A 27,987-nucleotide genomic window follows, 5' to 3' on the forward strand; every position below is an offset into this window, starting at 1 on the left:
GGCATCTTGGCTTCCAGTGCCATGCTCTATACCACAAAGGAGAAATGTAGCAAATGAGACCTGATGTCTTTTGACAAATATGTTTGATATTTGTTTCAAGCAAGAGGAAACAAGAGTAATATAGACATTGTCAATTTTCAGACATGTTCAACAGAAATCAACAAATTCCAGTTATTTTTCATCCTTAGAGTCCTCTCTTTATTATGTTTTAAACAAAAATTTCCCAAGGGGTCCAGCAGAAGTGAAATAGAAAAAGTTTTCACGTGGCTGATGGTGACACAACCCCATTCATGGTTTTTCTTGTTTTCATCTCTGTTATCATTTATTTCTTCTGAGTTGATGTGAGTTTTGAAACTCAGAGTTAGGAAAAACGTGGCCTTCAGTAAAACTTTGTCAATGAATATCATATTTTAGTCACAACCAAGCTGTTTTCAATGGTTTGTTTTAAGAACAAAGCTTCTGCTATAATATAAAAATCACTGTAAACAAATATTACTTTCAACATGCTAATAAAAAAGAAAGAAGTATAAAACAACAATAAATCTCATATTAACTAACAATAAATGCATATCATAGAACAAGATAGATTACATATATTTATATACATACATATAAATGCATATACTTATTAAAGTATTAATGACATGGATATTCAAATTTTCTTCTGCTATCTAACATAGTAAATTTTGATTCCAACAAATCTCATGTAGGAAAGTAGACCTATTTTCTTTACTTCTGATGAATTTTGACTGCTTCTGTCATATATGGGAATGCCAGTTGCCTTACTTATTAAGGAAGGATTATAGGTAGAATAGGGATTGAACCACAGTGAGCAAGAACACCATTCTTTTGCTGGTGCTTGAGTCACGGGCAGAAGAGAATTAGAGACAAACTGGCCTTTGATCAGATTTATCTTCTTTATTTTCTATACTGTAAATTTCATGCAGCCTGTGGAGCTATTTGGCTGAATATTGGTCTGTTCTAGTACTTGAACATTCTCTTCTGGAAGACAGGGCACTACTTTACCTAGCTAGTCAGTACAACAAAGGAAACGGCTGACCAAATGTACGCCCTGGGTCATCTCCAGGTCTCATCTGATGGCATGCATGTAAAGGGATATGTTAGGGTGACGGATGACTATTTGCTAATTTTAAAACTATATTTAAAAGCTGAACTCAAAAGTCTAGTACGTAGCCTTTTAAATCCTTTTTATATTCTTGATTTCATACTCAGTTTTATAGTTCCAAACCATGAACATTCTTCAGTTTCTGGTGAGTCTTCAAAAAGAACTCTATGGGTTAGTTCACAGTTATAAACTGAGTTTTGAACACTTAAAATATCAAATAATAGTATTTATAAATGAAATAGATATAATTATTTGTAAACTATTAATGGGAAACACTTTAAAATTTTATTTAGAAAAATACTTGTTAGGGAATTTCTTTTTCATTGTTCTGCACTGTAGATAAGTTTGAATTATTCGTTACATATTTCTTCTTCTTTTTCTGGCAAGGAAGCTTTCTTCTTGGGTATATAAGTCATACTGGACAAAGAATGCTTTCTAAATGTAGACAGCCTTCTCCTAAAGTTTCCACCTGAAAAGAAATATAGCAGAGGATCAAAGCAACAATTTGATGCAGCTAAAGATAAGGTTATGACCACTGACTTCTGCATCCTAAGGACAGAATCACAGGGTCTAGTTTCACTGTGTAAAAGGTGAAGGTGGATAGTTCGTTGAATATGATATGGCATGAAGCTGACTAAAAAGGCAGCTGTCACAACTATGATCATCCCTATAGCCTTCCTACGACTTGGCATGTTTTTCTTCATTGTATTTTTTAGTAAGGTCAGAATGATCATTGTGTAACAGACAATTATGGTGACAAAAGGGATGATGAAACCAAAGAATAATGACACATAATGCAAGACCAAAACGTATTTTTTAGCTTGATTGTCCTGTGGAGGCTCAAAGCATTTAGTATTGTTTTTCTCATCTTGGTAAGATTTGTACATTAAAAAGGGAGAACTTGTCAAAATCACAAAAATCCAAATTCCAATGCAAACGAACCTGGCTTTTTTCTGTGTAACCAAATTAATGTTCTGGACTGGAAAGACAATTGCAACACACCGGAAAAAGCTCATGGCTGTCATAAAGAAGATGCTACAATAGAGGTTAACGTACAAGGCATAGGTGGTGAGGCGGCACAAAAAGTCACCAAAGAGCCACTTGCCTTTGTGAACATAATAGACTACACGGAGAGGCAATGTACATACACAGAGTAGATCTGCTATGGCTAGATTAATCATGTATACTTGGAAGGCAGATTTCTCATGGTATGTTTTTATGAGGACATAGAGCACAAAGCTATTGCCAAAGAAACCCACAACAGAGATCACAGAGTACATAGTGGAGTACACTTGATTTCGGAATTCATCAATTGTGTCATGACACGTGTTATTAATGAGAGATGTTGTCAGATTTTCAGTTCCATTCATGTTCTCCAGGAATGTCTGCTTGGTGCCTACAATATATGAAAGGGCTATTGTTAATGAAACCAGATCTTTATAGTGCATGTCATTGTTTTATTTCATAGTGTCACTGTAATTTTCTGTGCAACTAAAAATTAATAGCTTTTTATTATTACTTGAAAATTTCATACTTATATACAATGTGTTTTGATCATGTCCAACATCAACTTTGCCCTCCAAGCCCCTCCCAGCACAGCTTCCTCCCAACTTCATGCCCCCCTTCTCCGCTTAAGAAATAATCCACTGAGTCCAATTAGTGCTGCTCACATACAATCCACCACAGCTGGAAGCAATTGTTGTCAGGTTATAAGGAGAGAGTCAGTTGAACTTTGCCCCCAAGAGGAAGGTTTAGGTCCTCCAGACATGCAAAAAATGTTTTCTCCCTCTTTGTCTTCTATGTTTGCCTGGTAGACTTCTTGTTAACCCCCAAGCCTAGGTAAAATACGCCCTTCATATTGTAGATTGGACTGCTCTGAAATTTCACTTCAAATGAATTTATGATTTTTCACTTACAGAAAAAAACTTTAAATATATCAGTTTTACATATATGACTGTGTATGTTTCTATTATCATCTTCATGTTCATAATCTTCATATCAGTATCTAAGTATTAATGTATTGCTTATAAGAGCTTTAAGTTCAGCTAGAGACTAAAATCTGCACAAAACACTTGCTTTCCCATAAAAGAGAACTAGATAACATCTTCTGGATAGAAGTCATACCTAGGAAAGATGATATAATTTATGTTGGTGAAACTCACTGCTGTGGGAGAGATTCTTAATCTGAAATTAAGGTCTAGATCCGTAGAACACCACAGCAGGTGAAACCTGGTGGTCATAGTTATAATAATAATGAGAGAAAAAAGTTTCAAAAGAGGTTAAATTTATAGTTTAAAAATCTGTACCATAATTTAAGGTTCCAAGGAAATATGTGGTATAGTTAGTTGGAATATACTTGTTGGGTAAGGAAATTGTTGGCTGTTCATTCCTGTTCTTTTCTCAGATTTGTACTCAAAACTTTGTGTTTAGGCATATATGCAGTTAGTTCTTTCATAGCAAAAGATTGTTACTTGGTCTGTCCAAGTTCTTCTGGGCAGTTAATAACCTCTGATTAGAAACAGCTAGGGGTGAGATAGCATAAATAGTTATTTCTCCAGTGCTCTTCTGATCCATTTAGTTACTTGTTAAAGTGGAAGCAATTAAATACTGAGTTTTGTATTGATTTGTTAACTTTCATATGGCTCTTGATTTCTGGTAAATAAGGTGTGTGGAAGAATGGCAACATATTAAAGAGCTACTAGTGTGAAATAGGATAAATCTTGTCCACATAGTGGGTATATGGAGATAGACAGCTCTGGTATTTATTGCAGGTGGGATAGAATATGCCAGAATTTTAACCAACACTTTCACACACTCAACATGATGTCTCTTCCATTCATCTTGCCATTCCACCTATTTATATTTTTCTAGCATTTAAAAAATTCCATTTCTCCCAAGAACTTTTAATATAAGATTTAAAATGATGAGAAATAATTCTAAAGCTATAGAGAAGACCCAGCCCACCATTCCTAATATCTGCATTCGTTTCTAATTTGTGTTCTGGGTTTTTTTCCTATTGGTTCTCTGAATTCAGGTAAAGGAAGGAAAACTTTCCCAAATTAGTCTACTCCTTTTGCTAATATTGTTTTAGGTATTTTCTTCAAACTGATCCATTTTATGTTATGAGGCACTAGATGGTGCTATTGAGATTTTTGATATAGCTTTCCTCTTTTTAGTTTTACCCATAATATTTGAGAAATAAATGTAGCATGTTTTAAATCTGTGTCTATAATATGATATACTACATTATCTTATATGGTCACCATGAAATGATTACTAATCATGTCATAAAATGATGATTTGACATATACTGTGGAATGTCTGCCACTATAAAGCTAATTAGCAGCTCCATCGCAAGCCCACCTTGGAGGTACATTTCTGCAATCTCAGCCCTTGAGAAGCCAAAGCAGGAAGATGGTGAATTTAAGATCAGCCTAGGATACACAGGGAGACCTTGGATCAAAAAACAATACACAGACAAAATCAAAACCACATCCATTACCTCATATTCTTCCTATTTTATTGTTCAGACTAAATCACATCTTTTTGACCATGTCTTCTCTCATTCTACATTTAAAGGAATTTCTATCCTTGTAGAACTCCTAGAGAGTTTTCCACCTGTCTTGCACATCAGTAATGTGTTATCTCTCCTTCAAGACTCTAGTTGATAAATAACCTTTACAGAACCTTGCATCATCTTTGCCCATAAATGCTCAGTGTTAATTGGAGTGATAAACCATTTATCATTTGAAAGTATAATTATCCATTTCAAACCACTTAGAGTGACCATCTTATTGCACTATAATTTAAAGTCTCTTCAATCTTAGAAACTAAAGATGTTGATGTAGACAAAATTGCTTCTTAAAGTACTAAGTTACTAAATTATAAAGCTTAATTGCAAGAGTTAAAAATACCCATGCCATTTATACACAAATTATTTGTTTGTATATTACATTTTACAAGTAAGTTTGAAACTCTCAGTTTCTTGAACAAAAGATGCCAAGTAGAGCCAATAAATAACAATGGAAAGTACAAAAAGAAGAGAAAGCCACCCAATTCTATTAATAAGCAGAGCTCTTTGAAACAGAATAAATGTTCTTATAAAATGCAGTATTTAGGTTTGATTATTTACACATACATCAAGCCAATTATTTATATTAAGGCATAAAAAGAAGATTGCAAAAAATTTAAACAAGGACTATATTTTAAAGGGGTAAAGATCACTTAATGTAAAGTAGGCATTTCACATATAATGATATAAAGTGTCTAAGCAGCATTTAATTAGATTTTGCACAATTTACTATGATTTCCTTAATGATGTGACCCTAGGAGATGGATATAGAGAGTTAACTCCTTTGGAAGCCTATGATTTCTTAACAACCCAGTCCTGCCTTCAAACAGCTCACAGTTGGGAGAGGAAGTGGGAGCTGAGGAGTAATAACTCAAATGTTATTTGAGGTTGTGATAAGTCTAGTAAAAGCCACCTTAGCACAAAGTAAATGAATCATGAATTGACTAATGAAAGGAAGGAGTAAACACAAATGGTGTCGACTTTATTTCAGTACAAATGATTAGGAATGTTACTTCATTAAGAAAATTGCAAATTGAACAAACTGGATTTTGAAATGGGAATCGTACCTCTATCTGATAACACAGCACCTTTCACAAACTTCCCTTCTTACTGTGGCAACTGTTCTTATTGTAGTGTCAGAGTACGTTCAAGCTGAAATCATAAGATTAAAAAAAAAAGGAGTTAGTGACCCTCAGAAGCAATCTGGAAGGGTCATGGGAATTTAGCAGCCTCAAATACAGATCCAGAGTGTGATGGGACATCAAAGCTATACTGACAGATTTAGGGCTGGCCATTGGCTTCCAGGGCTCCTTGTTTTCCCTTTATTCTTTTTTACATTCCCAAGGGGAGGGAGTCTTGGAATACGGACCATGAGTGGTCACAGATGTCTGCTGATGTATAAATTCAGCTTTTACACCTAAAGATAAGCGTACCATTATACAATGTTTCTCTATATGAAGTCCTATTTTCTCTCATAAAGATTTAACTATAAAAGTTCAAAGAGGGAATGACTTGGAAATTCTCACCCAAGGACTTAAGTTTGCTAGGAAGAGGAGTTAGAATATTAAACAAACTTTTCTGAAATGACTTAGGGCACAGTGTTCTTTGAAAGAAGAATGGCTTAATAGAGCTTCAACTAGATCCCCAGACTCATAAATAGTACTTGGTAGTTTTGGTCACTAATTTCACATATATACTTCTGGAGAGCAATAGTTTTAGAGTCTTGAATACTTAACTTAAAGAGGTGTGTATCCTTTCAACAAAATTACTGTTGAGAATCAAGCAGATAAAACAAGTATGTCAGAAATGAATAAAGAAAGGCTTTCCCGAGGCAATAGCAACCTGACACCTCTCAATTTTTGTTGTGTTATGGCGACCCTCATTCTTGTCTGCCAGCAAGATTCCCCAGAGGCTGGTCACTTTTTTCTTTATGTGTGGTCCCAGTGCTAATAAAATAAACACCTTCCTCCAGTTTATTTTTATAAAGTAGAAGCAGGCTGGAACTTTCCAAAGGAAGTCTACTAACAAAAACAAAAAAGGTGGGGGAGAGGAAGGAATCAAAAAGAAAATAAAGGCAATTCAAAGATATAAAATGTGTCCACTCCATACTTAGATAGCCATTTTTCCAGAGCATCTCCAGGTTCTTCTCCCTCTTCCATTGGCCTCCTTTCTCCAGGTAAGTAGTGGATCCTTGGAACCTGCTATAGTCTGTGTCAAGTGTTGATTGCTGGTCTAGAATTACTCAGAGTTGGCTCTTAAATTTTATTATTCGAGAAGTAGCATTTTTTATTTGCTTTTCCCATGTCTTAACACACTGATAAACATATACTAAATGAATGTTAAATGTACAAACTATTTCTGATCATAAAATTATGAGATTTCACTTATCTAATCTAGAAAGAAATTTACTTCAACAGATTTTTGTTTAAATAAAGCTGGCATTTCTCCCTAGACTGCTGCAAGAAAGGAAGCTTACGAAGTTCTAAAATCCATATATGAGAAGTATGATCTTATAAATTTAGCATGCTAAGTAGTTATTCCTTTTCATGGTGGTTGTGTAATTATAATCTAGCCTAACATTTACATGCACAAGCAAGTGTTACATTGTCTGGGAAATAGTATAGTTTTTTCATTCTTCTTCAAGTTAGCAATTGTAAGGCAACCCCAGTTCCTGTTGAATTCTTTGTTTACATATAGCAGCCATTCATTGCTCTATGATCCCACATCTTGCCCCTCATTCTCTTTTATTTTACTTGCAGGCTCTTGTTTCTGAAAGTAGGCTTCTTCTGCCAGAATTAGATATTGTCACTTTTAACTGTGTGCAGGAGAGGTGATGAAATAAGAGCATAATTATGTAATTTTTATGTTTATGTATTATACTGACTATTAAACCCAGGCTCTTACCAATGCCAGCAACCTTATCAGCCTGTGTGTGTGTGTGTGTGTGTGTTCTAGATACATATGCTGTGTGTGGTGATGCATGGGGACCAGAGGGGGATACCTGGTGTCTTCTTCCATCACTCTTGTTTATTCCCTTAAGACAGAGTCTCTCATTGAATCTGGAGACATCCTTTTCAACTAATTTGACTGGCCAGCAAGCATACTCCCAGTGCTGGGATTATAGGTATGGCCATGCCTGGGTTTTAACATGGGTGCAGGGGATTTGAACAAGGGCTTTTATGCTTGTATAGTAAGTGTTCTTACCCACTGAGTCATAATTCTTAACCCTAGATACATGATTTTGATTCAAATAACTTAACTCTTTTACTTGGTACTACTTTGGTTAATAAACTTTATAGAGCCATTATTCTTTTTTTTCTTTTAATTATCTTTAATCTTTTTAAAAAGTTCAGTCGTTATCCCCCTCTGGGTCCGCTCTCCTACAGTTCCTCATCCCATTCCTTCTCCCCTCTCACCCTGGTCTCCAAGAGGATGTCCCCAACCCCACCCCCACCCCACCCCGACAGGCCTCCCCATTCCTCAAGTCTCTCAGGGGTTGGGTGTGTCTTCTCTCACTGAGGCCAGACCAGGCAGTCCTCTGCTGAATAAGTGAAAGCCCTTATTCTTTTGGGGGGAGGGATTTCACTTAGAGGTTTAATTTCAGAACATTTCCACAGTATCATAGCAGTCATACCAATATGTTTTCATTTTACAGGACACAACTAGTCCAGGTTTTATGAAATTTTATTCTCACTGGAATGCAACATTTTAATTAAAATCATCCCTTAGAATTTCACTTTTGTTCTACTTAATATATACATTTAAAAAAAATCCACGGTCTAAAGAATTTAAATAGCCAAGATCATATGCTTAATAAATATTGGTCCATGACTAAAGGACAATTGTATTTTCCTTGTTGCACAACTCTTGCAAAGAAAGTTATAATCTCTATATTCCACAGAAGATCTATATATCTCATTGAACAAGATATTTTAGCAAATATGGGGCATAAAATAAAAATGGAAATCAATAGTTTATGTTACACTAGAAATTACTGGTTTTAAACACATAATTTCTGTCTTCACTGTTCTGTGAAATATATCTCAAGGGTTAAATAAAACATACCTTTCTTATCTAATAAAAGTTATGTATCATTTAATGACCTTCTCTCCTCACACTGCCCACCACCAAACCCCAGACTCTTGTAACTATCACGCTATTTGGAAAGCCCTTATTCTTATAAAGCATATTTTCTTATAAGGAAAAGGGTATTTCCTTGTTAGACTTCTGAGTATATTAAAAGCAAATAAGAGACTAATTTAACAAAGTAAATAAGAGAGAGCTCAGAAATGCTATAAGAACATACGGGCCCAACTTATGTACCTACAGCTTTGTAGATGTGATGTATGTATGTATGTATGTATGCATGTATGTATCAGTTATGTATTATTTTGACATAAGTAGTCCCCAGGCTGGTATCTTCTAAACAAAATGGTCCTGGTGACACTTTGTTTTTAGTAAAACAAAAAATCATTGTTGACCATCTTAACCTAATTTAGTGTTTCTTCTCCTTTGATGTGGGTGTGATGGGATATGCTGTTTCTATCTTTCTTGATTTTTATTTATTGCTTTGTCATAGTCATCTGTGATCACTCAATATAGTGTTTCTTATTGTTCTTTCTTGAATTCCACTAGTATAACCAAAGTATTTTCTTAGTTTTATATTTCCTGCTGGGCATAGTATATGTGTGCTTTAAATATTGGTTGATTTGAGTCTACCTTTCTGTATCATTTTATTATGTGATTTTAAAATGAGAGAGAATTCTTGTATGGAGAAATACCATGATTGGAAATTTAACAGACTACGTGCCAGCAGACTTGGTTCATACCTCAGGCTGTTGTGAGTGATTAATTAAGTGATTTTTGGAAAATCACTTCCTTTCTGTCAAACCTTCACTTATTTGTAATACAATAGGGTTATATTTTATGACCTTTAAGGTCCCTTCTAATTTATTATTCAGTAAATCTGTAATGATCAGGGCTATATTTTTCTCAAGAGCATGTAATATAAGTGATTTATAACTGCAGTGACAAACACAGACATAAATTATCTGCAGTCTTGGCTGTATTTAGAATCTAATAGGCTTGGTCGGGCCTTATAAAGGCAGCACTTGTAGATCTGCTTCTGTTTTCTAAACTAAGTGATAATTATTATGATTAGAAATTGCTCTACATGCCAGGGCTCACAGAGCCTCCTCTATGCTCTTTCCTCTGTTAAAGTTACATTTCCGCTTTTGATAGTACATATTTTCATATGAAAACAACTTTAAGCTTATACTCACATAGAGGTCGTGTATTTCTATACAATTAACTTTCTAAAATATCCTACACAGTTACTCCCTGTTATACACTTTCTGTATAAACTTGAAAATAAAGCTGAAAAGTAAATATCATTGTTAGCCTAGCTTCACATTTGGAAATATTGAGGCAAGGAGAAACAACTAGTTTTGGAGCACATTAAACTTTGAAGTTATTGTTCCTTTTTATCATTTCCTGTATCAGGTGCCCATCTTGCTTGATCACGTAACCCACATCATAGCAGATGCCTGAAATCTGCTTTGCAAAATTTATAAGAAAGAGTCTTGGATTACCAGGAAAGAGTGTCTTTTCCTTAATGTGGACAATAGTTGTTTCCATGCCTTTAATAACCTAAATAAATGAGTCCTTTCCTTCCCAAGTAGAAAGATTTATTTATTTATTAATTTATTTTAATACTTTTATTTAAACTAAGTGGAGTCAGTGATGTAAAGATACCAAGTTTCACTTAAGACAACTGTTATTTCCTGTGTTTTTCTGGAATTATTTTTAGTCTTCTGGGATCCAAAGTGCAAAATTAGGTCATTTGTTTGAGATGATTTTTGAGTTCAGATGCCTCAAAGCAAACACACTTGCTCTCTTCTCCCTAATGATCAAAATTGTCCCTGCATCTCTGCTGGTTGCCAGTTGTATCTCACTACCTTTGAATATATTTCCTGTAATAAATCAAAACTATTTTTGATGAAATTCATACTATCAAGATAAATGCTTTTGTGTTTAAAAAAAAAAAACTGACCATGAAGTGTCTTCATCTTGCTTGATTGCAACATTTGTTAACTAGTAGATTCTTGTATTCTATGTTTTAATTCCCTGACCTTTTACTCCTTTATTCTGATAATGTGACTGTTTTAGGTAATTCATGTAAATGGAATGATTCAGTATTTGTCTTTCTGTGATTAGCCTATTTCACTTAGCATAATATTGTCAGTGTACATCTATGTCATTAAAATTTTCTTCTCTTCTAAGGATAAATTTTAGTCTGTTTTATGAATATACTGTCTTTGGTCAATGGATGCTTACAGTTGTATCCTATATTATTATTATTTATAAAAAGGTCCTTGTTTTATGAAGAAAGACTGCTCTTTTTTTTTTAAACTGGAAGGAGTGCCAATCCAGTCCCCCGACTACTACAAATTATAACATGATTAGAGATAGAAGAACATCCAGAGAACATCTAATGGAACCCCCATTTTCTTTATGACTCAAAAAGACAGAAGAATTATTGGAAGTAGCAGTTTCCTACAGGGAGAAATCACAGGGGTCAGCACATCTAGAGGGCAATAGGTGAGTCTAGCCCTGGGAAGACCACCTTCTTGATCATTGTATCTCCCTTGTCAGATAATTATAAATACTATTTCTTATAGAGAAGGCAAATTTTTCCAAGAAAATAGAAAACAAATCTTATTTTTCTAAGTAGGTAAGAAAAATAGACATAGAGGCAAAACTGCAGTAGTCTTTGAATGGATGAAGAGAGTTTTGAACATAATTGTATCTATACTTAGCTGTGTGATCTTGGGCAAGTTGCTTAATCTTTCTGATATCCAATATGCTGCTGTTACTTATGCAAAAACTAAAGGTAAGGATGTGTGTGCTTGTGCATGTGTGTGTGTGTGTGTGTGTTTCTGTGTCTGTGTAATTGAGTCTAAGTTGAATAAAGTCTAAGAAATTAGGAAGGAGATTAAGAAGGACAAAAATGGATGATGAGAAGGAATGAGAGCTCAAGAAAAGGACACATGGGACATCAAAGAAGAAAAGAAACTTGGGAGAAGATAAAAGGAGGGGTTCAAATTAGTGAAGGGGTGGTGAGAGAGATAAGGGAGAGGAGAAACACTAAAATGCACTTTGCTCAAAAATATTCTAATGAGATCTGATACCTTATATAGTAATTAAAAATGGTCACTTAAAACCATGACAAAGAAGCCCAAATGATAGCAAAACCTGAGAACATAGCTGAAGGTTCCAAGGTGAAGGTAGGTTTGTGTAGTGTTGAAAGGTGTTAATTGCAATTTGATAGGCCATGTTTGCTGATATTCATGGAAGGCCTGCCCTTTTTTGAAGAGAAATGGAGGAGTGGATGGGGGTGGGATAACATAGGGGAGGTGGAGATTGGGCCTGGGAGGCTAGGAGAGAGGGGAACCTGCAACTGCATTGAGATACTAAAAAATATTTTTTAAAAAAGGAAAGAAAAATGTCACATTAAGTAAAGCTTGGGTAATCATCCAGAAGAGAAGGAGAAAGGAATAAAGGAGCCAGAGGGATCAAGGATACCACAAACCCCCCCACCCACAGAGTCAACTAATCTGGACCTCATAGGGTCCCACAGAGACTGAACCACTGACCAGGGAGCAATCAGGGACTGACCTACACCCTCTGCATGTATGTAACAGTTGTGTAGCTTAGTCTTCATGTGGGACTCCTAACAGTGAAAGCAGGCACTGTGTCTGACTCTGTTGCCTGCTTTTGGGAGCCTTTCCCTCTACTGGGTTGCCTTGTCTAGCCTCAATAGAAGAAGATGCACCTCATCCTATTGCAACTTGATGTGCTAAGGCAGGTTGATATCCATGGGGAAGTCTCCCCTTTTCTGAGGAGAAAGGGAGAAGTGGAGGATGGGGTCAGAAGGGAGGTGGTGAGGAAGGACTGGAAGGAGAGGAGAGAGGAGAAACTGTATCGGGGTATAAAATAATGATGATTGATTGATGATGATGATGATAATACAACTGAAGAAGAACCCAAGAGGAAAGCTGATTGCCATTGCTTGCTGTTGGGCACTGTTGATCTGAAGAAACAAGCTGTACCATATGTCCTCAAGTGTGGCAAAACCAGTAATAAGGATAACATGTTTCTCAGGCACACTTAACCAGTTAACTGTTCTTAGTAGATAGGGTGAATTCAAAGTTAGCCCTGTGGCTATGGCACATAAAAGTTATAAATTGACATACATTGGACTAAATTGACTTTGCCTATGTAATTAAAAGCTTATAGTCTAATCATAAACAGAATAAAATGAAATGCCCATTGAAGCTCATCTAAATTACTCCAAACTGCTAGTTTAATTAATTTTATTAGATGTACTGAGCTCCAACTAAATTTTTAAAGGCTAAAGTTTGATGTTGATTCCTAAATTTAGCTTTATTCTAGAAAGATGTTTATACATAGTTTCAAGATAAGTTTATACTAAATGTTAAAAGGTATTAACAATAAGTTAAGCAGTTTGTATGCAGACAAACAAATTAGCTTGTTCTAAAACTCCTCTCCTGCATAAAAAGCACATAAATATAGTATAGCTACATAATGTCCTAATTGAAAATATTTTCTAAATGCCTATGTACCTATCTACATATTTTGCCTAGTTTAACTGAATCTGTTTGAGAAAGCATATCTTACACATCTTAATGTTCTTAGCAAGTAAAACTGAGGGCTTGGGACATACTATGTCCTTAGTAGGTGTTTCTGCTTGGCATTGAGTTGGTAGCAGGAATCACAACTGAAAATGATACCTAGTTCTTATCCGTTCAGGAATACTATGCAGCAACTGAGTTAGCCTTAGCTATCTGTGTTATTTATATCTTTGATAAAGGAAAAGAATGGGAATTGTGAATATGTTATCAGTTGGTGGGTGGAGTTAGAATTCTAAATAACTTTGAAAAACTTAAGTGAGATAGGTGATGTTAGTAAGGTTGCTAGCAAGTATATTTATGGAATTTATTAAATACCAGTCAAGAATGTGCTAATTAGAGGAATGAATTGGAAGGGGGAGTAAGAAAAACACAGAGGATAAAGAAAGAAGAGAAGAGGAGAAGAGGAGAGGAGAGAGGGGGAGGAGGAAGAGGGAAAAAGTAAGGGGAAAAGGGAAAAGGTAAAGTAGGTATGGAATGCAAACTTCAACTTGTTCATAAATCAGAAATGCAAAGTTAGTTGTATTTAACACCATATTTACGAAGTTTTCTCTTACTGCAGAATCTCCTGACTGCCTATAGCAAGAGTGTAAATCTTACTCAGTGACAATTTTTGAAAGGATTACAAATGTTATCATAATATAAAATTTGCTTCTCTGATGCATATTCTGCTATAAAATCCTACTCAAAGAGTAATGGAGTAGTTTCATACTTCAGGATTTCATGAGAGTCCAAGACCAGACATGATCACATTTAGAGTCATAAGGAACACAGCAATAAAATGATCTTTTATGATATATTGCTATATCCATAGAGCAATTCATTGCTCAACTTTTATGAGAGAAACTTCTTTCAATGAATGGTAATTGACAATGAGACATACCACTGGACAGTGACAGGGGGTGAGAGAGTTTGAATATCTCTAAATAGGATATCTTTATCAAACCCCTCTTATCAAGGCTTAGGGAACTTTACAAAAGAGACTGTATGACCCAGAAGTGGTATATGATACCATGGAAACAGCTTCTTCCAGACACAATAGGACTGAGGCACATATGAATTCACAGATTCTGTGCCAGCATGCACAGCACCTGCACAGGTTCAAACCAGAAGAAGTCCCAGCTCTGAGAAAGGGAGATGGACACAAAATTCCACACAATCCTAACCAAGAAGCTATTTGCAATTTATGCCTACTGGGAAAGGTGAAATCAGTTTTTCCCAATGAAATGTTACTGGGATATCAAGCACACACTAGAGCTTCCTGATTTGTGTTGGTGTTTTTCATCTGTCCCACAGCCCCAGAAAGAACAGGAGGTTAAGTAGCAATGATCTGGGAGGAGTTAGGAGATGGCAAAGAATATGACCTGAAAATATTGTATGACTGTTTTTAAATAAAAAAGAAAAGGGATGAAAGCTATGCTTCCACACAGTGTAAGCTAAATGAGATCACTAAAAAAAAAAAAAAAAAAAAGCCAATGAAAGTGAAATGCATATTAGAATATTGAAAAGAATCTCAGAGCTACTCAGTAAAAAGGAAGCTCCTAGAAGGGGCTATAAAAATGGTTTGATATCCATGAAAGAGGAAAAGAGGCCAGAGTGGGGAAGCTACAAACGGAGGATTAGAGTAGTAGGAAGTTTGGGGAGGAGAAGGGGAAGGTGAATCATGACACTGTTCCAAAATGTCATAAGATTACCTAACACTTTATATGGTAATATAAATATTTGACAATTAAAAATGTTTGTTTGGAATTGTGCAGAGAAAGTGTCTAAATTGGAAATCTCCATTGGGTCCCTCTCCCTCAGAGATTGGGGAACCTTGCTAGAGAAGGGGAAGAAAGATTGTAGGAGCCAGAGGGTATGGATGACACCAGAAGAACAAGGTCCTCCAAATCAACTAAGCAAGGCTCCAAAGGGCTCATGGAGACTAAAGCAGCAAGCAGGGGGTCTGCATGATCCTCTGTGATGAGTATATATCAGGTCCTCTGTATATATGTTATGGTTTGTTGCTTTTGTGAGACTCCTAACAGTGGGGACATATGTATCGACTCTTTGCCTGCTCTTGGGACTCCTTTCCTCCTATTGGGTTGCCTTGTCCATCCTTGATGTGAGGACTTTTGCCTTGTCTTATTGTATCATGCTTTTACATATTTGGTTGTTGTCTTTTGGAAGCCTGCTCTTTTCTGAACAAGACAGAAGGGCAGTGGATCTGGGTAAGAGGAGCGAAGGGAGGCAAAACTGGTCAGGATGTATTTTATGAGAGAAGAGTCTATTTTCAAAGGAAAATGTATGGAATGAAATTGTTTATACTCATGATTAGAGATAGAAGAACATCTAATGGAACCCCATTTTCTTTATGACTCAAAAAGACAGAAGAATTATTGGAAGTAGCAGAATGAATTAGTGGCTAAGCCTGGACACCAGAATGGTCTGGCGATCCTTTAGCACAGCACTCAGTTAGGTTTCAGATGCCTCAAATTGTTTCACTAAACACTGATGTATTCATCAATGCCAGGTAATATGCAAGCCACAACAATTGCACACACTTTTGCACAGAGGGCCACATAAATCGCAAGAATTCCACTGTGCCTTTTGTTTTTGTTGTGTCATACTATGAGAATATAATTCACTGGATATTAGAAATTTCAATGCTTTTTAAAAAATTCTTGTTTATCTTTGGTTTAGTCTGTCTTAAAGTACAGTCAAGTCTTCCTTCTTATTATCCCTCTCAAGGGTTTCCAATGAACTCTTTTTTTTTTTTTTTTTTTTTTTGGATTTTCGAGACAGGGTTTCTCTGTATAGCCCTGGCTGTCCTGGATCTCACTTTGTAGATTAGGCTGGCCTCGAACTCAGAAATCCGCCTGTCTCTGCCTCCCAAGTGCTGGGATTAAAGGCGTGCGCCACCACCACCCAGCTCCAATGAACTCTTAATGCAATTTGGAGAAGTATTCAGCAATACAAAAACATTGCATGTCAGTCTTGTAGTCACTTTCCCATTGCTTTTTTTCCTATGGACATCTTATCAACATGACCTTCTTACTAGCTTCATTTGATTTCCTTTCCTTTGCTTGGTCCACATTACCACATGTGAAGTAGTCCTTGTTCTCATTGATAACAGATGTAATTCAAATCATCTTTAAGCCAATCTCTTACATCATAGTCTCCATACAGTACTTTTCTATACCCTGTGGTGATATGCTAGCTATATTAAAAAATACGTTATTAGCCATTTAATATATCTATGTTTTCTGTTATAACTTTGAAGTACATACACTCTCCACATGAAGATTTTCCTGCCTTCTAGAAAGAGGTCACATATATATTAGCAAGTTAATGTACAATGTCATTATAGCTGCTGCAACAGAAATACATAAATACACAGACAAACTGGGCATGATAGTTAATGCCTAAAAACTGAAAACTTGAAGAAGTGGGAGGATTGTGTATTCAACTCCAACCTGGGCTAAATAGTAACTTTCTAGCTAACCTGGGCTACATAGTAAATCCCTATCATAGAAAAAAAATCCCATACAAAACAAAATGAAATGTAATATAAATATGTTATGAATAATTAGTATATGCTATAAAAAGCTTTCTAAAAGAGAACAGGGGTGGGTTAGGCAGTGAGGAGAAAGTGTAATGAATGAGAGACAGTGGTGTAAAACAGCCTGGCATATTCAGGGGTTATGAACATTTGATTGAGCTGCTACATATGATGACATGTTATTTGTATATACATATGTATATGTGTATGTGTATGTGTATGTATATGTATATGTATATTTGGGTGTGTGGGTGTCTGCTTGGCTAGCCTATGAGAATTAGAGTTAAAAGTGAGATATCAATTTGGGAAAGAATGCAGGAACTAGGTGATAGAAAGTTGCTAAAGTATGTAGCAGAGGATGGCCTAGTCAGCCATCAGTGGGAGGTGAGGCCCTTGGTCTTGGTCTTACAAAGATCATATGCCTCAGTACAGGGGAATGCCAGGGCCAGGAAGCAGGAGTGGGTGAGTTGGGAAGCAGGGCCTGGGGAGGCTTTGGGGATAGCATTTGAAATGTAAATGAAGAAAATATATATATATAATGTTTAGATGATGCCTCAAAAAAGAAAGAAAGAAAGAGAGAAAGGAAGAAAGAAAGAAAGAAGCTAAAGGTATTGAGTACCATTCTAGAAAAAAAATTAGTTCATTTGGTAATTGTAAACTTAAAACAGGATGCAGACTAAGGAAGGAATACTGACAAAGACAAAAGAACATGTCTATGTGTGGCCATTGAGTTATGGTTTACTATGGCTGAAAGTGAGGCCAGTAAGTTCAACTGTATTGCAAGTTCCTTAGAGATAAGGACTACATCTTCACATTTCCTCATTTAACCATTTGATTTCTTGTTTTACTTCCCCAGTTCTCTCTTGAGTGGTTAGCATAATCTATTGCATTTGCAACAGAAACACAATGAGTGGCTGGTAAAATTCTATGCCATACCTTCAGAGAAATGTATTAACTCATGTACAATGTGCCCTTTGTTGCTTCAAGAATCTTTACTAGTTTGAGTTTGAGGGGTCTTTGAACATGTGGTAAAACTGTAGCCTAGGGTTGGACATAGAGTGGTAAGGACTGGATCAGGAACACACAGTCCAACATAATGCACACAATTCTCACCCTTTGTACTCAGGAGGGAGAGACAGGCTGGTCCATGTTGAGTTCTAGGTCAGCCAGGGGTACTGAATCATACCCTGTCTCAGCAAGCAAGCAAGCAAGCAAGCAAGCAAGCAAGCAAGCAAGCAAGCAAGCAAGCAAGCAGTAACTAAAATGAAAGCCAGCACTGAAAAGCAGCTGCCTATCATACACGGGATCAGAATCCACTGACAATCAGAGCTTCTACTTACCACACTGCTGCACCCATCCCCATTGTTTCTCTTAATATCATCAGAGATCTGTTTTTCAGATGCCTTATCGACATCGTCAGTGTGGTCAGGGTTTGCAAAATGCCAGCATTTGTTTCTGCTTTTTTTTTCCCTTTTGCTATGTTTTTGAAACAGGGTTTCATTTGTATACCAGGCTAGACTTGAACTCACAATACTTCCACCTTAGCCTTCTGAGTGTTGGAGTTCTTCTGTTTTGTGCTTTTCTTCTTTTGAAGCATTTATCAACTTCCATGGGGGTAACAGTAATTTCTTACTAACAAACTATGTACATAAACTTTAGTATTGCATTTCTGCTGTACATGAGCCATTTGACTTTTAAAATTTTTCTACCATCTTCTCCCTCAAGTTAGCCTCTTCAAGAGACTTTTCTGCTTTCTCTTATTCCTCATTATACAACCAACTTTCTGGGTGCATAGAATCTAGGAGTCATATTTGACACCATCCCACCCTTGTCCTTCATCAAGTTCTGTTGAGTTTTATTTTGAAATACTTGACTATGTTTTATCACCTTAGTTCAGAATCCTATCTCTCTATTCCTTGTCTACTTGAAGACAGTGGAACAATATATCCTTTTGTACCTCCACACAGCCAGAGGCGAGCCTGGGAGAAATCATCATTTATACATCTTGGCTCAGTGTAAAGCTGCCTTCTATGAATGTATCTTCATGTACATAGTCTACTACCTCATCCATCACAGCAACAATTATTCTTTTTGTGTGAGTACTGTTGTTTACATAACTACTTAAGCAGATAATGAACCCAGTAATGAGAATGAGTGTGCTTTATTCAGTTTTTCTCCTTTTTCTCCCAAGTGGTCAATTGCAGAAGGGTAACTATAGTTTTAAGTGCTTTTTCAAAGTACATAACTTCCAAACATGGGTTTGGATCTACCCTTTGATCTAAGAGTTAAGGATCATATTTAGGGGGGGTGGAATGTGGATGCCATTGTACAGGAAAATAAACAGTTGTGTAAAGTAGAAATGAAATAAGGGTGCTTGTAGGAGGCTACTAAGAACACTTGGAAAATATTTAAAAGATGCAGAGTTCAAAAATTGACTAGGTCTGAGACTGATAAGAATCCAAAAACCCAATGATGTGTTTGATAACGAGCCTGGGAGAGGCTGATGATTTGTGTTTTTAAATCAAAAACGGAAGAGATCAGATGATTAAATCAGTAGTTGGATGCAGTTTTGTGATTGTTTTGGGTTCAATGCTTCCTCAAGACTTCCTTTACCTTTCTAGTAAATGATGGTCTGTGCCTGTGCTGTTGGAGAGCTGCCATCAGGGCTGGGTAGTTAGGTTAGGGCCAAAGTAGAAGGGGAAGTAGAGGAGGCTGGGACTCAGGGTTCAGTCTCCTCCAACAGACACTTCCTCCATTTCTGCTGGGTAGTGGCCAGATGTAGATAATATATTTGATACAGGTGTAGCTCTGTGGAGCCCCAATTTTTTTGAGCAAATCCCAAGTACCCTGTTCTTCTTTATGTAGCTTAGTGCTGGGACATGAAATATACTTCAGTGTTGTTAATCTTGTAAGGCCACATAGGGCAGGAATTCTGTCAACTTTTTGATAGAGCAGCCACTTACTAATATTTGTTGGATGGATATATAATCTAATAGGAAAATCAACAAATATTAATGTTTTATAAACTGATAACATTATGAAAATACAAAAATCTTTTTTCCTATTCATACAAGAATGAATTTAAGTTTTATGCTGTGATACTGACTTTGTCTGCCTAATCCCTCACTTCTCTCATTTTTTACTTACATTATGCCTATTATGTGTATCATAATATAGCCATCAATATTTTAATATCATTCATTTTCAACATGTAGGAATCTTGTATTTCTAGTGAAATTCTCTTAGGCAGGAGAGAAAAAAAGCCAGTTATTGTTTTCCTAAGCACTATGATCCCAAAACATCATCTCAGTGTTTCCATAAAAGCATGCAATAAAAATGTTTATTGAGTAATGGGCTATTGATTGTTTGGAATAAGATAACCCATCTTTCATACAGATTTATCTATATAAAGTCAAGCTGTACCTACAATTTCATGGCTCTTTCCTGTGGTGGTAATAAAAGATATTCAGTCAGGTGTATGATATGCCTGTCCTAACATTCCTATAAGTAGTTTCTCTCTCTCTCTCTCTCTCTCTCTCTCTCTCTCTCTCTCTCTCTCTCTCTCTCTCTCTCTCTTGTTATTTCCAAGGACATGGTTAGCAGCATTTTCACTGCTATGGAAAGCTCTAAGTGTGTTGAGATTGCATTGGTGATATCTCTTAGGTGTTGCTTTAGCAAGAGTTTCTTTCTGTTAAGATAGACAACTCTGCTGTTGGATAGTTGGAAAGCAGACACAGGACAATATGAAGCTCCAAAGAACCTTAGACAGCGGCATTTCAGAACTGAAAATACTGAATGTCTCACTGCACACAGTAGTCAGATCAAAGTTATGTGTACAACCTGACCAGAATGGAAATACAAGTCACAGAAAGGCTACAGAGATCTTGGTGAGTGCATATGTGTGGGTATGTGGTGGTGGTGGCGGTGGTGGTGGCAGTGGTGGTGGAGATAGTGATGTTGGTGATGGTGGTTGTGGTGGATACTTCTACTCCTATATTGGATTATAGAAACATATTACAGACACTCTGCATGCTTTTGAACATTTTGTAAGGACTAACTAGCTGGCTCAGTGTCTTCCAGACTTAAATAATTTTGTGGTAACTAAAAGCAATTTGGAATCTCATGAAACACCATGGCTATTGCTCACAGCTAGTTCTTAGTCGTGCTCTTAACCTCTTAGTATTTGGATCCCTGAATCCTGGCAGCAAACTCTCTGATATCAAGGGAATAACCTATTTATATTAAATAAGAATTCAAGTTAAGATTAGGCATAAATGTTAATGAGCCTGAAATGAAAAGCATCGGCCTTTAATAACACACAAAACCTGGAGACTTCCTAGGAACATCAGCACAAGTGCATAGGATGTGTCCAAACTGTCTGAGTGTTGCAGTACAAACGTAATCCTATGCAAAAACAAAACAAAGGCTGCAGACGAGAAAGCTTATTCAATCATGTGCTTTAAAATCAAAAATGTGATGTCAAATTCTCCCCCTCCCCCACCTTGCCTTTTGTTTTGTTTTTGTTGTTGTTTTTTGGTTTTTGTTTTTTGTTTTTTTTTTTTTTTGAGACAGGGTTTCACTGTGTAGTCCTCGCTGTCCTGGAACTCATGTTGTAGACCAGGCTGGCCTAGAACTCAGAAATCTGCCTGCCTCTGCCTCCCAAGTGCTGGAATTAAAGGTGTGCGCCACCGCTGCCCGGTTTTTGTAAGGGTTTGTTTTGTTTTGTTGTGTGTGTGTGTGAAATCTCTTTTATTGAAATGGAATTGATGAAAGATTAAAAACAGAACAAAACAATATAAAAACAAAACCAAACAAATCAACAACACCTCCTAATCAAACAAACAGACAAAAAAAAAAAAAAAAAAAAACTCTTGAGGGTGCCCAGAAACTACTTAAGACTATATCTCAAATGATTTTGCTTTTCTGCCAATTCCATTAAAGTGAGACCTTAACTGCTTGCAATGTATTCATTATACAAGTACTAAAATAAAAACAAAATAAAATGATGATTTGTTCATCAAAAGGGAAGCCAACCCTATGTTTAGTTGTCTAAGGGTCTCTACTTATCTTTTTATGTCCCATCCTCCTTTATTTCTAAAAGGTCCCCTCTCTGGTAAATGTTTTATGAAATTTTAAATCTTTTTCTCCTCCCCCTCATATAATCCTACTCACTTCTTGAACTTACTGGAAGGAGCAGTGGCGGGGCACCGAGAAAGGGAGAAACCATGATGCGACAGCATGGGGTAGAATAGAGCGAATGAGCAGAGTACAAGACTGATGAGGTGAAAACTATGTTTCAACACTTACTAACCTATAGAGAATTCTGAAAGGCAAAAGGAATTGCAATTTGAGGGTGTTTTAAGACCAGGACTGTAACACAGATTAATGTACTTTTGATTCTATATTTATTTAACTGAATCAAAAGGCTTCCTCTATTGGCCTTTTGTAGACACAAAGATATGCCACTACTTGCAATGAATCTGTCAGACTTTAATAGTAGTTGTATCTCCTCACTGAGGACCAGCAAATTGGGACTCTGCCTTGTGAACCAGTCTCCTTTGTAGGGCTGAATAGTAGGAATATATCTCTCAGGTGGTTGCTCATGCTAGGAAGGCTTTTCTCACCACTCCTAAAATTATCCTATTTAGATGTTCACATGGCTAGAAACCCAGATGACATTGAGGTAAGGGGTAAAAGAGCTATGAGGTGTTTGTATTTTAGAAAGGGATATATGATATATATGTATATATGTTATGTATGTATATGAAATATATACTATATGTAGTTATTTATATGAAAGGGATGTACTTTATGACTAGCTATGTTATACAAATTGCTTTAGATTACAGTAGTGGAGTAGTTGTACTATGTTCTGAACTTTGTGAAAATGTTATTTTGATAACTAATTTTTTGATTATAAGAATCAGCAGGTTTAATGGAGTTAGGCTAATAAAATCAAGTAAATAGATCTGAAATGCTATTTTACTCTTCTCAGAATTCACTTGAAACATGCATGGCAGGCACTGCTAGTGGCAAACCCGGGGCGAAACCATATTAATAGGCCTTTATCCTATAGTTGTGGTATAGAAAGTTGGAAGCAGCTAGCCCTACCCTTTCTCATATGCATTCAACTGTGTGATGCTTTTTAAAAATTTGTTTCTGAATTGAATGCACTTTGAATAAAACCCTTTGGATTATTTGAATTGTGAAGTTGCTCTCACATATGTCATTGTAATAAATTTAGAAAAATCCTCCTATCATTATCTTATGGCATTTGATACACAAAGACATCAAGAAATACTGATATTCAGTAACTAGGTAGAGAGAACACAGCTAGTTAAATGCCAAGGCCAAAGTTAGGATGGGCTCTTAGTTCTCTGACCTAGATTCCTTTTTATTGAGATCACAGGATAGTTCAGAGTAGCTACTGAAAAGGTGCAAAGAACTTATTAATTCAAACTGGAAGACATCTTGAGGCAGATATTCCCAATGCTTATGTTACAGTCATTATGTTATGTTCATTTCTGTGTTCATAGTATATATGAGACAACATGTTAGTTATTGCTGGGTGGGTGGGGAGAGCTAGAAAAATAACCTATGAGATAGAGAATATATTTGGGGTTGGAGGGGGAGAGGGAAATATGTAATTGTATTTTAATTTTAAATAAATAGATAGATATCTATCTATCTATTTAATTTTAGATAGATATCTATCTATTTAATTTTAAATAGCTAGCTAGCTAGCTAGATAACCTGGTACGTTCACTCAAGACTCTTGGCTTTTGGGAAAAATGGTAGTTATCTTCTTGTGGGTCACATTCCTATAGACTCTCTTCTTTCTTTTGCCTGAAGACGTAGCCACTGACATCTTCATACCTTAATTTGTTCACTGAAAATATATTTTGGGTTTCTGTTTGTTTGTTCTTTGAGACAGGGTTTCTCTATGTAGCCCTGGCTGTACTGGAACTCACTTTGTTGATCAGGCTGGCCTCCAACTCAGAGACATTCCTGTCTCTGCCTCCTGAGTGCTGGGATTAAAGGCGTGCGCCACCACTGCCAGTACTTTGGGTTTTTATTATCCTTTGTTATCACATTCCATAGATTTAACATTGGTCTCCATCTCTTATCTGTCATTAATTTCTAATCACTCTCAGACATTTCTCCTTGGATTCTTGCCATCACCTCAAACTCAAGAGCTCATCATGTACTGCATTCCCACTTTTATCTCAGGTTACCTGTTGCTACCAATAGCATTAATATTACTGCCTGTGTTCTACAGGATTACTATCTTGGAATAACTTCTCAGTTGTTCTAACAATGCCTGTAATTTAATTACTTCAAGACTTCTATTTGGTCTTTCTCTTACAGATCTCTTGAGTTCTTCATTCCATTTCCACTATCACGAACCTAATTTTGAACTTTTAAATTTCCTTTCTGTTATTTTTCAACCCAATCTGTTCTCTGTAGTCAGATAAGGCTTCTTTGTGCACCCTGCAGGTGTAAAGCACACCCCCTGATCCTATTTCTGGTAGTAGAATGAAACCCAAATACTGCAATATTTTGACCATTTACCACAGGCAAACTTGCTGAGCATAATCCCAAGTTTTACCTCCTTTCTGAAGCCATCTCCACTACCTCTGGCCTCATTAAATGATAAAAAAAAATGACACTAGTTTAATTATCTCATCTTGCTACATTCTTTATGTTTATAGTCACAGCATTATGATTTCCCCTAAGCATGAGGACTATGTCTTAACCACTTTGGAGGTAAGGCATTTTTTGTATTACGCTTAAACAATATTTTTTTTGCTAGATTATAATAACTTTGAGATATTTTAATAGGAACCTGAGAAGAGTAAAATAGACAAAAGTAATAGCTAGGGGTGTAGCTCAGTGGTAGAGTGCTTGCTGAGAATAGAATGCTCAGAAGCCTGTGTTCAAACTTTTCACATCCAAAATAAAAGTGGAAGCCCAGAGAGAAAAAGCTATACTAATTGAGAAAGTATTACATGATCTCAAGGTTTCCAAATTTGACATGTCGTTTGAGTTCTTTCTCTTTAGGATTCCTCATTATCAGCCCACCGTACACCAAAGGCCAATTTATAATTTCCTGGGCCATAGAAGAATCATTCTTCTCTGATAGAGTTTATAGATGCATCAGGTTTGATTCAAGTTAGGAGGGGACAGGTAATGGGAAGTGAAAAAGGCTAACAGTAAGTCAGGAAGACTCTGACAGGGCTAGCTCAGCCTTCTCCAGCCTGTGACATTTTTTTTTTGTTTGTTTGTTTTAATTGATGGGATCATGGTCTAGATTATTTTTGTAGGACTTGAATGCCCAGCATAATTAGGATTTTCAGAGAACGAGGAGCAGTATTATTAAAAGAGATAGATGTAAACGTAATATTTTCATTATGTTTATTTACTATGTAGACAGAGGTAAACTTTAGTCATGATTGGGGTACTAATTGAAAAATAATGACAGGAAATAAATTTTCAGTGACTTAAAGTTGATGCCACAGATATGATACATTTAAAATTATGTAGACACAAATTTTATCTAAAATATACTCTGGTAATAGTACTTTATAAATCTTTATAAAATGTTTGCTATCATTCTTTTTTTCCTTTTTTTTAAAGATTTATTTATTTATTTATTATATGTAAGTACACTGTAGCTGTCTTCAGACACTCTACAAGAGGGAGTCAAGATCTTGTTACAGATGGTTGTGAGCCACCATGTGGTTGCTGGGATTTGAACTCCAGACCTTCGGAAGAGCAGTCGGGTGCTCTTACCCACTGAGCCATCTCACCAGCTATCATTCTTAAAGCACTATACAAACAGATCCAAGTTAGTTGCCCTCTAAATATATGTTTAGTTTGATCTCCTTGATTTCAAAACAATTGCAGAGACAGGGATTTAGAGCCACTGGATTTAAAGAGGTAGTGCCTGCCAGTCTATTTGCATACCATTGAACATAGCTAAGAAGACAAAAAAAGTTCTTGTCCCAGGTGGTTGATTGCATTGTATGACTTCTTAGTCTAAAGTTAACCTAGTGAGTTAAACACTAAGTTACAAAGTAGGTCATAGGTATTTCGACTAGTTGTCTGTAAGTTGATAGGGCTTTCTTTCTGGAGTCTTGAGTCAAATTGCCAGTTTGCAGTGTGGTGTGTTGCAAGGAAATTCCTTAACCTGTCTGAGTCACTTTTCTCTTTACCTAAGAGAGGGGGCTGGGGGAGGGTAGAATGAGAACTATGATGAGAATGAGGGAGTGGGGGAAAGAGGGACATCCTGTCTCAATTATAGGATGCCAAGAAGGTTAAAAGTGTGAAACTTTGAGCAGGATGTAAAGTGAATTAAGTAAGAAGAAAACAAAGCATGAAAGTGCCTTGTGAAAAGTCTAGGTCAGCCCCCAACTGGTTGGTTTACCTGCAGCAGCAGCAGCAGCAGCAGCAGCAGCAGCGGCTGAACACATTCTTTCCACATTTAAAGGCACTTATCACTGCATCACAGAAGCTCCACGGTAGCCTTAAGATGGGAGCTTAAGGCCTATTTTGCACTTTTGCTTGAGTTGTAAAGGTGCTGGAGGCTTGAGGAATGCCACCTCAACAGTTTGCCATTTTGAGCATGCAAGAGAGGCAGTGAGCTACACTTGCTGACAGGCTGATTATATGATCAGATCTCTGGCCAAGAACCAAAGCCGAAAGAATGCAGATGTTCAGATTAGCAGCTTAATTCAAGGCAGATAAGGCAGAGCAGTTATCCACAATCTCTGAGGCATTTGGTAGAATCTGCCATCAGTTCAACTTTGCTCCAACCAACCCAATTTTCTTACCTGCTGATTCCAAGCTTCACAGTTTAAGGTCCTTTTGCTCCCTGAAGCAAGATCCAAATCTTCAGAAATTCCAACCTGCTAGTCTCCTGATGAGCTAACCCTGGATGGTGAGCTGCAAATAAGTCTGGATACTCGGGATGGTCCACTCCATTCACAGGGCTCCTGCTCTTTAGGAATGTTTCTTTTCCAGAGGAGAGAGGTCAGGGCATGGCAAATTTGCTAGCCAATAGACCTCGATTCTTCTTCCTCTTTCTTAGTACTTCTCAAGCCGCTTCAACCCCGCCAGAGTTTGGCTTCCCTGGTTCAAAGTGGGGGAAGGGAAAGAGCAGAGAGGGAAGAAGAATAGAAACTGGAGACTTGCACGTTATATGCACAAATGAGTGTTTATCTCTGGCTACTGCAATAGAATCCTCAGGAAGTCATGCAGCTGCTCTGAGGTGGGAAGTAAGGAGGAGTGTCTGCTGTTCAGCTTACTTCTCTCTGATTTTTATGACTGGAGGGTGCTTAGGCTATTTGTAGGCGGGGAAAAGATAATCCTACCAGTATATGCTAATATATCTGGCATTATGTGAAACTTGATCTTAAGATATACTTCCTCTTTACCTCTCTCCTTCCATATCCCCTCTCTACTTCACAGGCTGTGTGTGTGTGTGTGTGTGTGTGTCTCTCCTTCATGAAATTTGTGATTCTATAAGAATTTTGAAAAGCATTTTTCTTTTTGATTGTCTCATATCCTAGGAAGGAAAAGGACATGCCAATCTAGAGTGTGCTAATTAGAACCTGAGGTGTGATTTGATGTTGAAGACAAATTGATAAGATTTTGAAGTAAGCTGGGTGAATGAACTACTTTGAATTTTACTATGAAAGTCCTGTGTTGGGATACACACACACATACACACACACACACACAAACATTGTGTAAACGTAGCCTCATTATTAATAACTAGTTGGACGGACTTGTAAATGTCCTTATAACAGTGGCTTTCTGGCCAGTTATGGGCTACAAGAAAGAAATTTCTCAAATTTTCCATCTTTAGGCAGCCTAATGACTTTACAGTCACTCTTTATCCTCTTCCACGGAATCCTTGGATGCAGTGGTAATGTTGATGCTTGGGAGAAAAGGTCGTCCAAGAACATTTAAAAGGGAAGCAAACATTTGGATTCAAGAGCAGACTTTAATCCTATCCTTGGGAATTTTATTGCTA

At 36.7% G+C, this 27,987-nt stretch overlaps 1 protein-coding gene and 1 pseudogene across 4 annotated transcripts; both read right to left on the reverse strand.

Annotated features, from left to right (window-relative positions):
- Window positions 1-307: 307 nt before the first annotated feature.
- On the reverse strand, window positions 308-27,227 carry Cysltr1 (cysteinyl leukotriene receptor 1). Of its 4 annotated transcripts, none has more exons than XM_021153871.1 (4): window positions 26,783-27,227; window positions 5,765-5,849; window positions 4,490-4,579; window positions 308-2,522 (listed from the first exon to the last, which is right to left on the reverse strand). In XM_021153871.1, exons 3-4 carry the CDS (start codon window positions 4,500-4,502, stop codon window positions 1,477-1,479), a joined length of 1,059 nt encoding a protein of 352 aa, XP_021009530.1. In that variant the 5' UTR covers window positions 4,503-4,579; window positions 5,765-5,849; window positions 26,783-27,227; the 3' UTR covers window positions 308-1,476. The 4 variants fall into 4 exon arrangements, with proteins under 4 accessions (XP_021009530.1, XP_021009531.1, XP_029328846.1 ...); XM_021153872.1 differs by having other exon boundaries at window positions 1,382-2,522; window positions 4,490-4,560; XM_029472986.1 differs by lacking the exon at window positions 5,765-5,849 and having other exon boundaries at window positions 1,382-2,522; window positions 26,783-27,221.
- LOC115030224 lies at window positions 11,205-11,359 on the reverse strand (annotated as a pseudogene).
- Window positions 27,228-27,987: the final 760 nt, after the last annotated feature.

The sequence above is a fragment of the Mus caroli genome, chromosome X (genome assembly GCF_900094665.2).
Source record: "Mus caroli chromosome X, CAROLI_EIJ_v1.1, whole genome shotgun sequence".
NCBI lineage: Eukaryota > Metazoa > Chordata > Mammalia > Rodentia > Muridae > Mus > Mus caroli.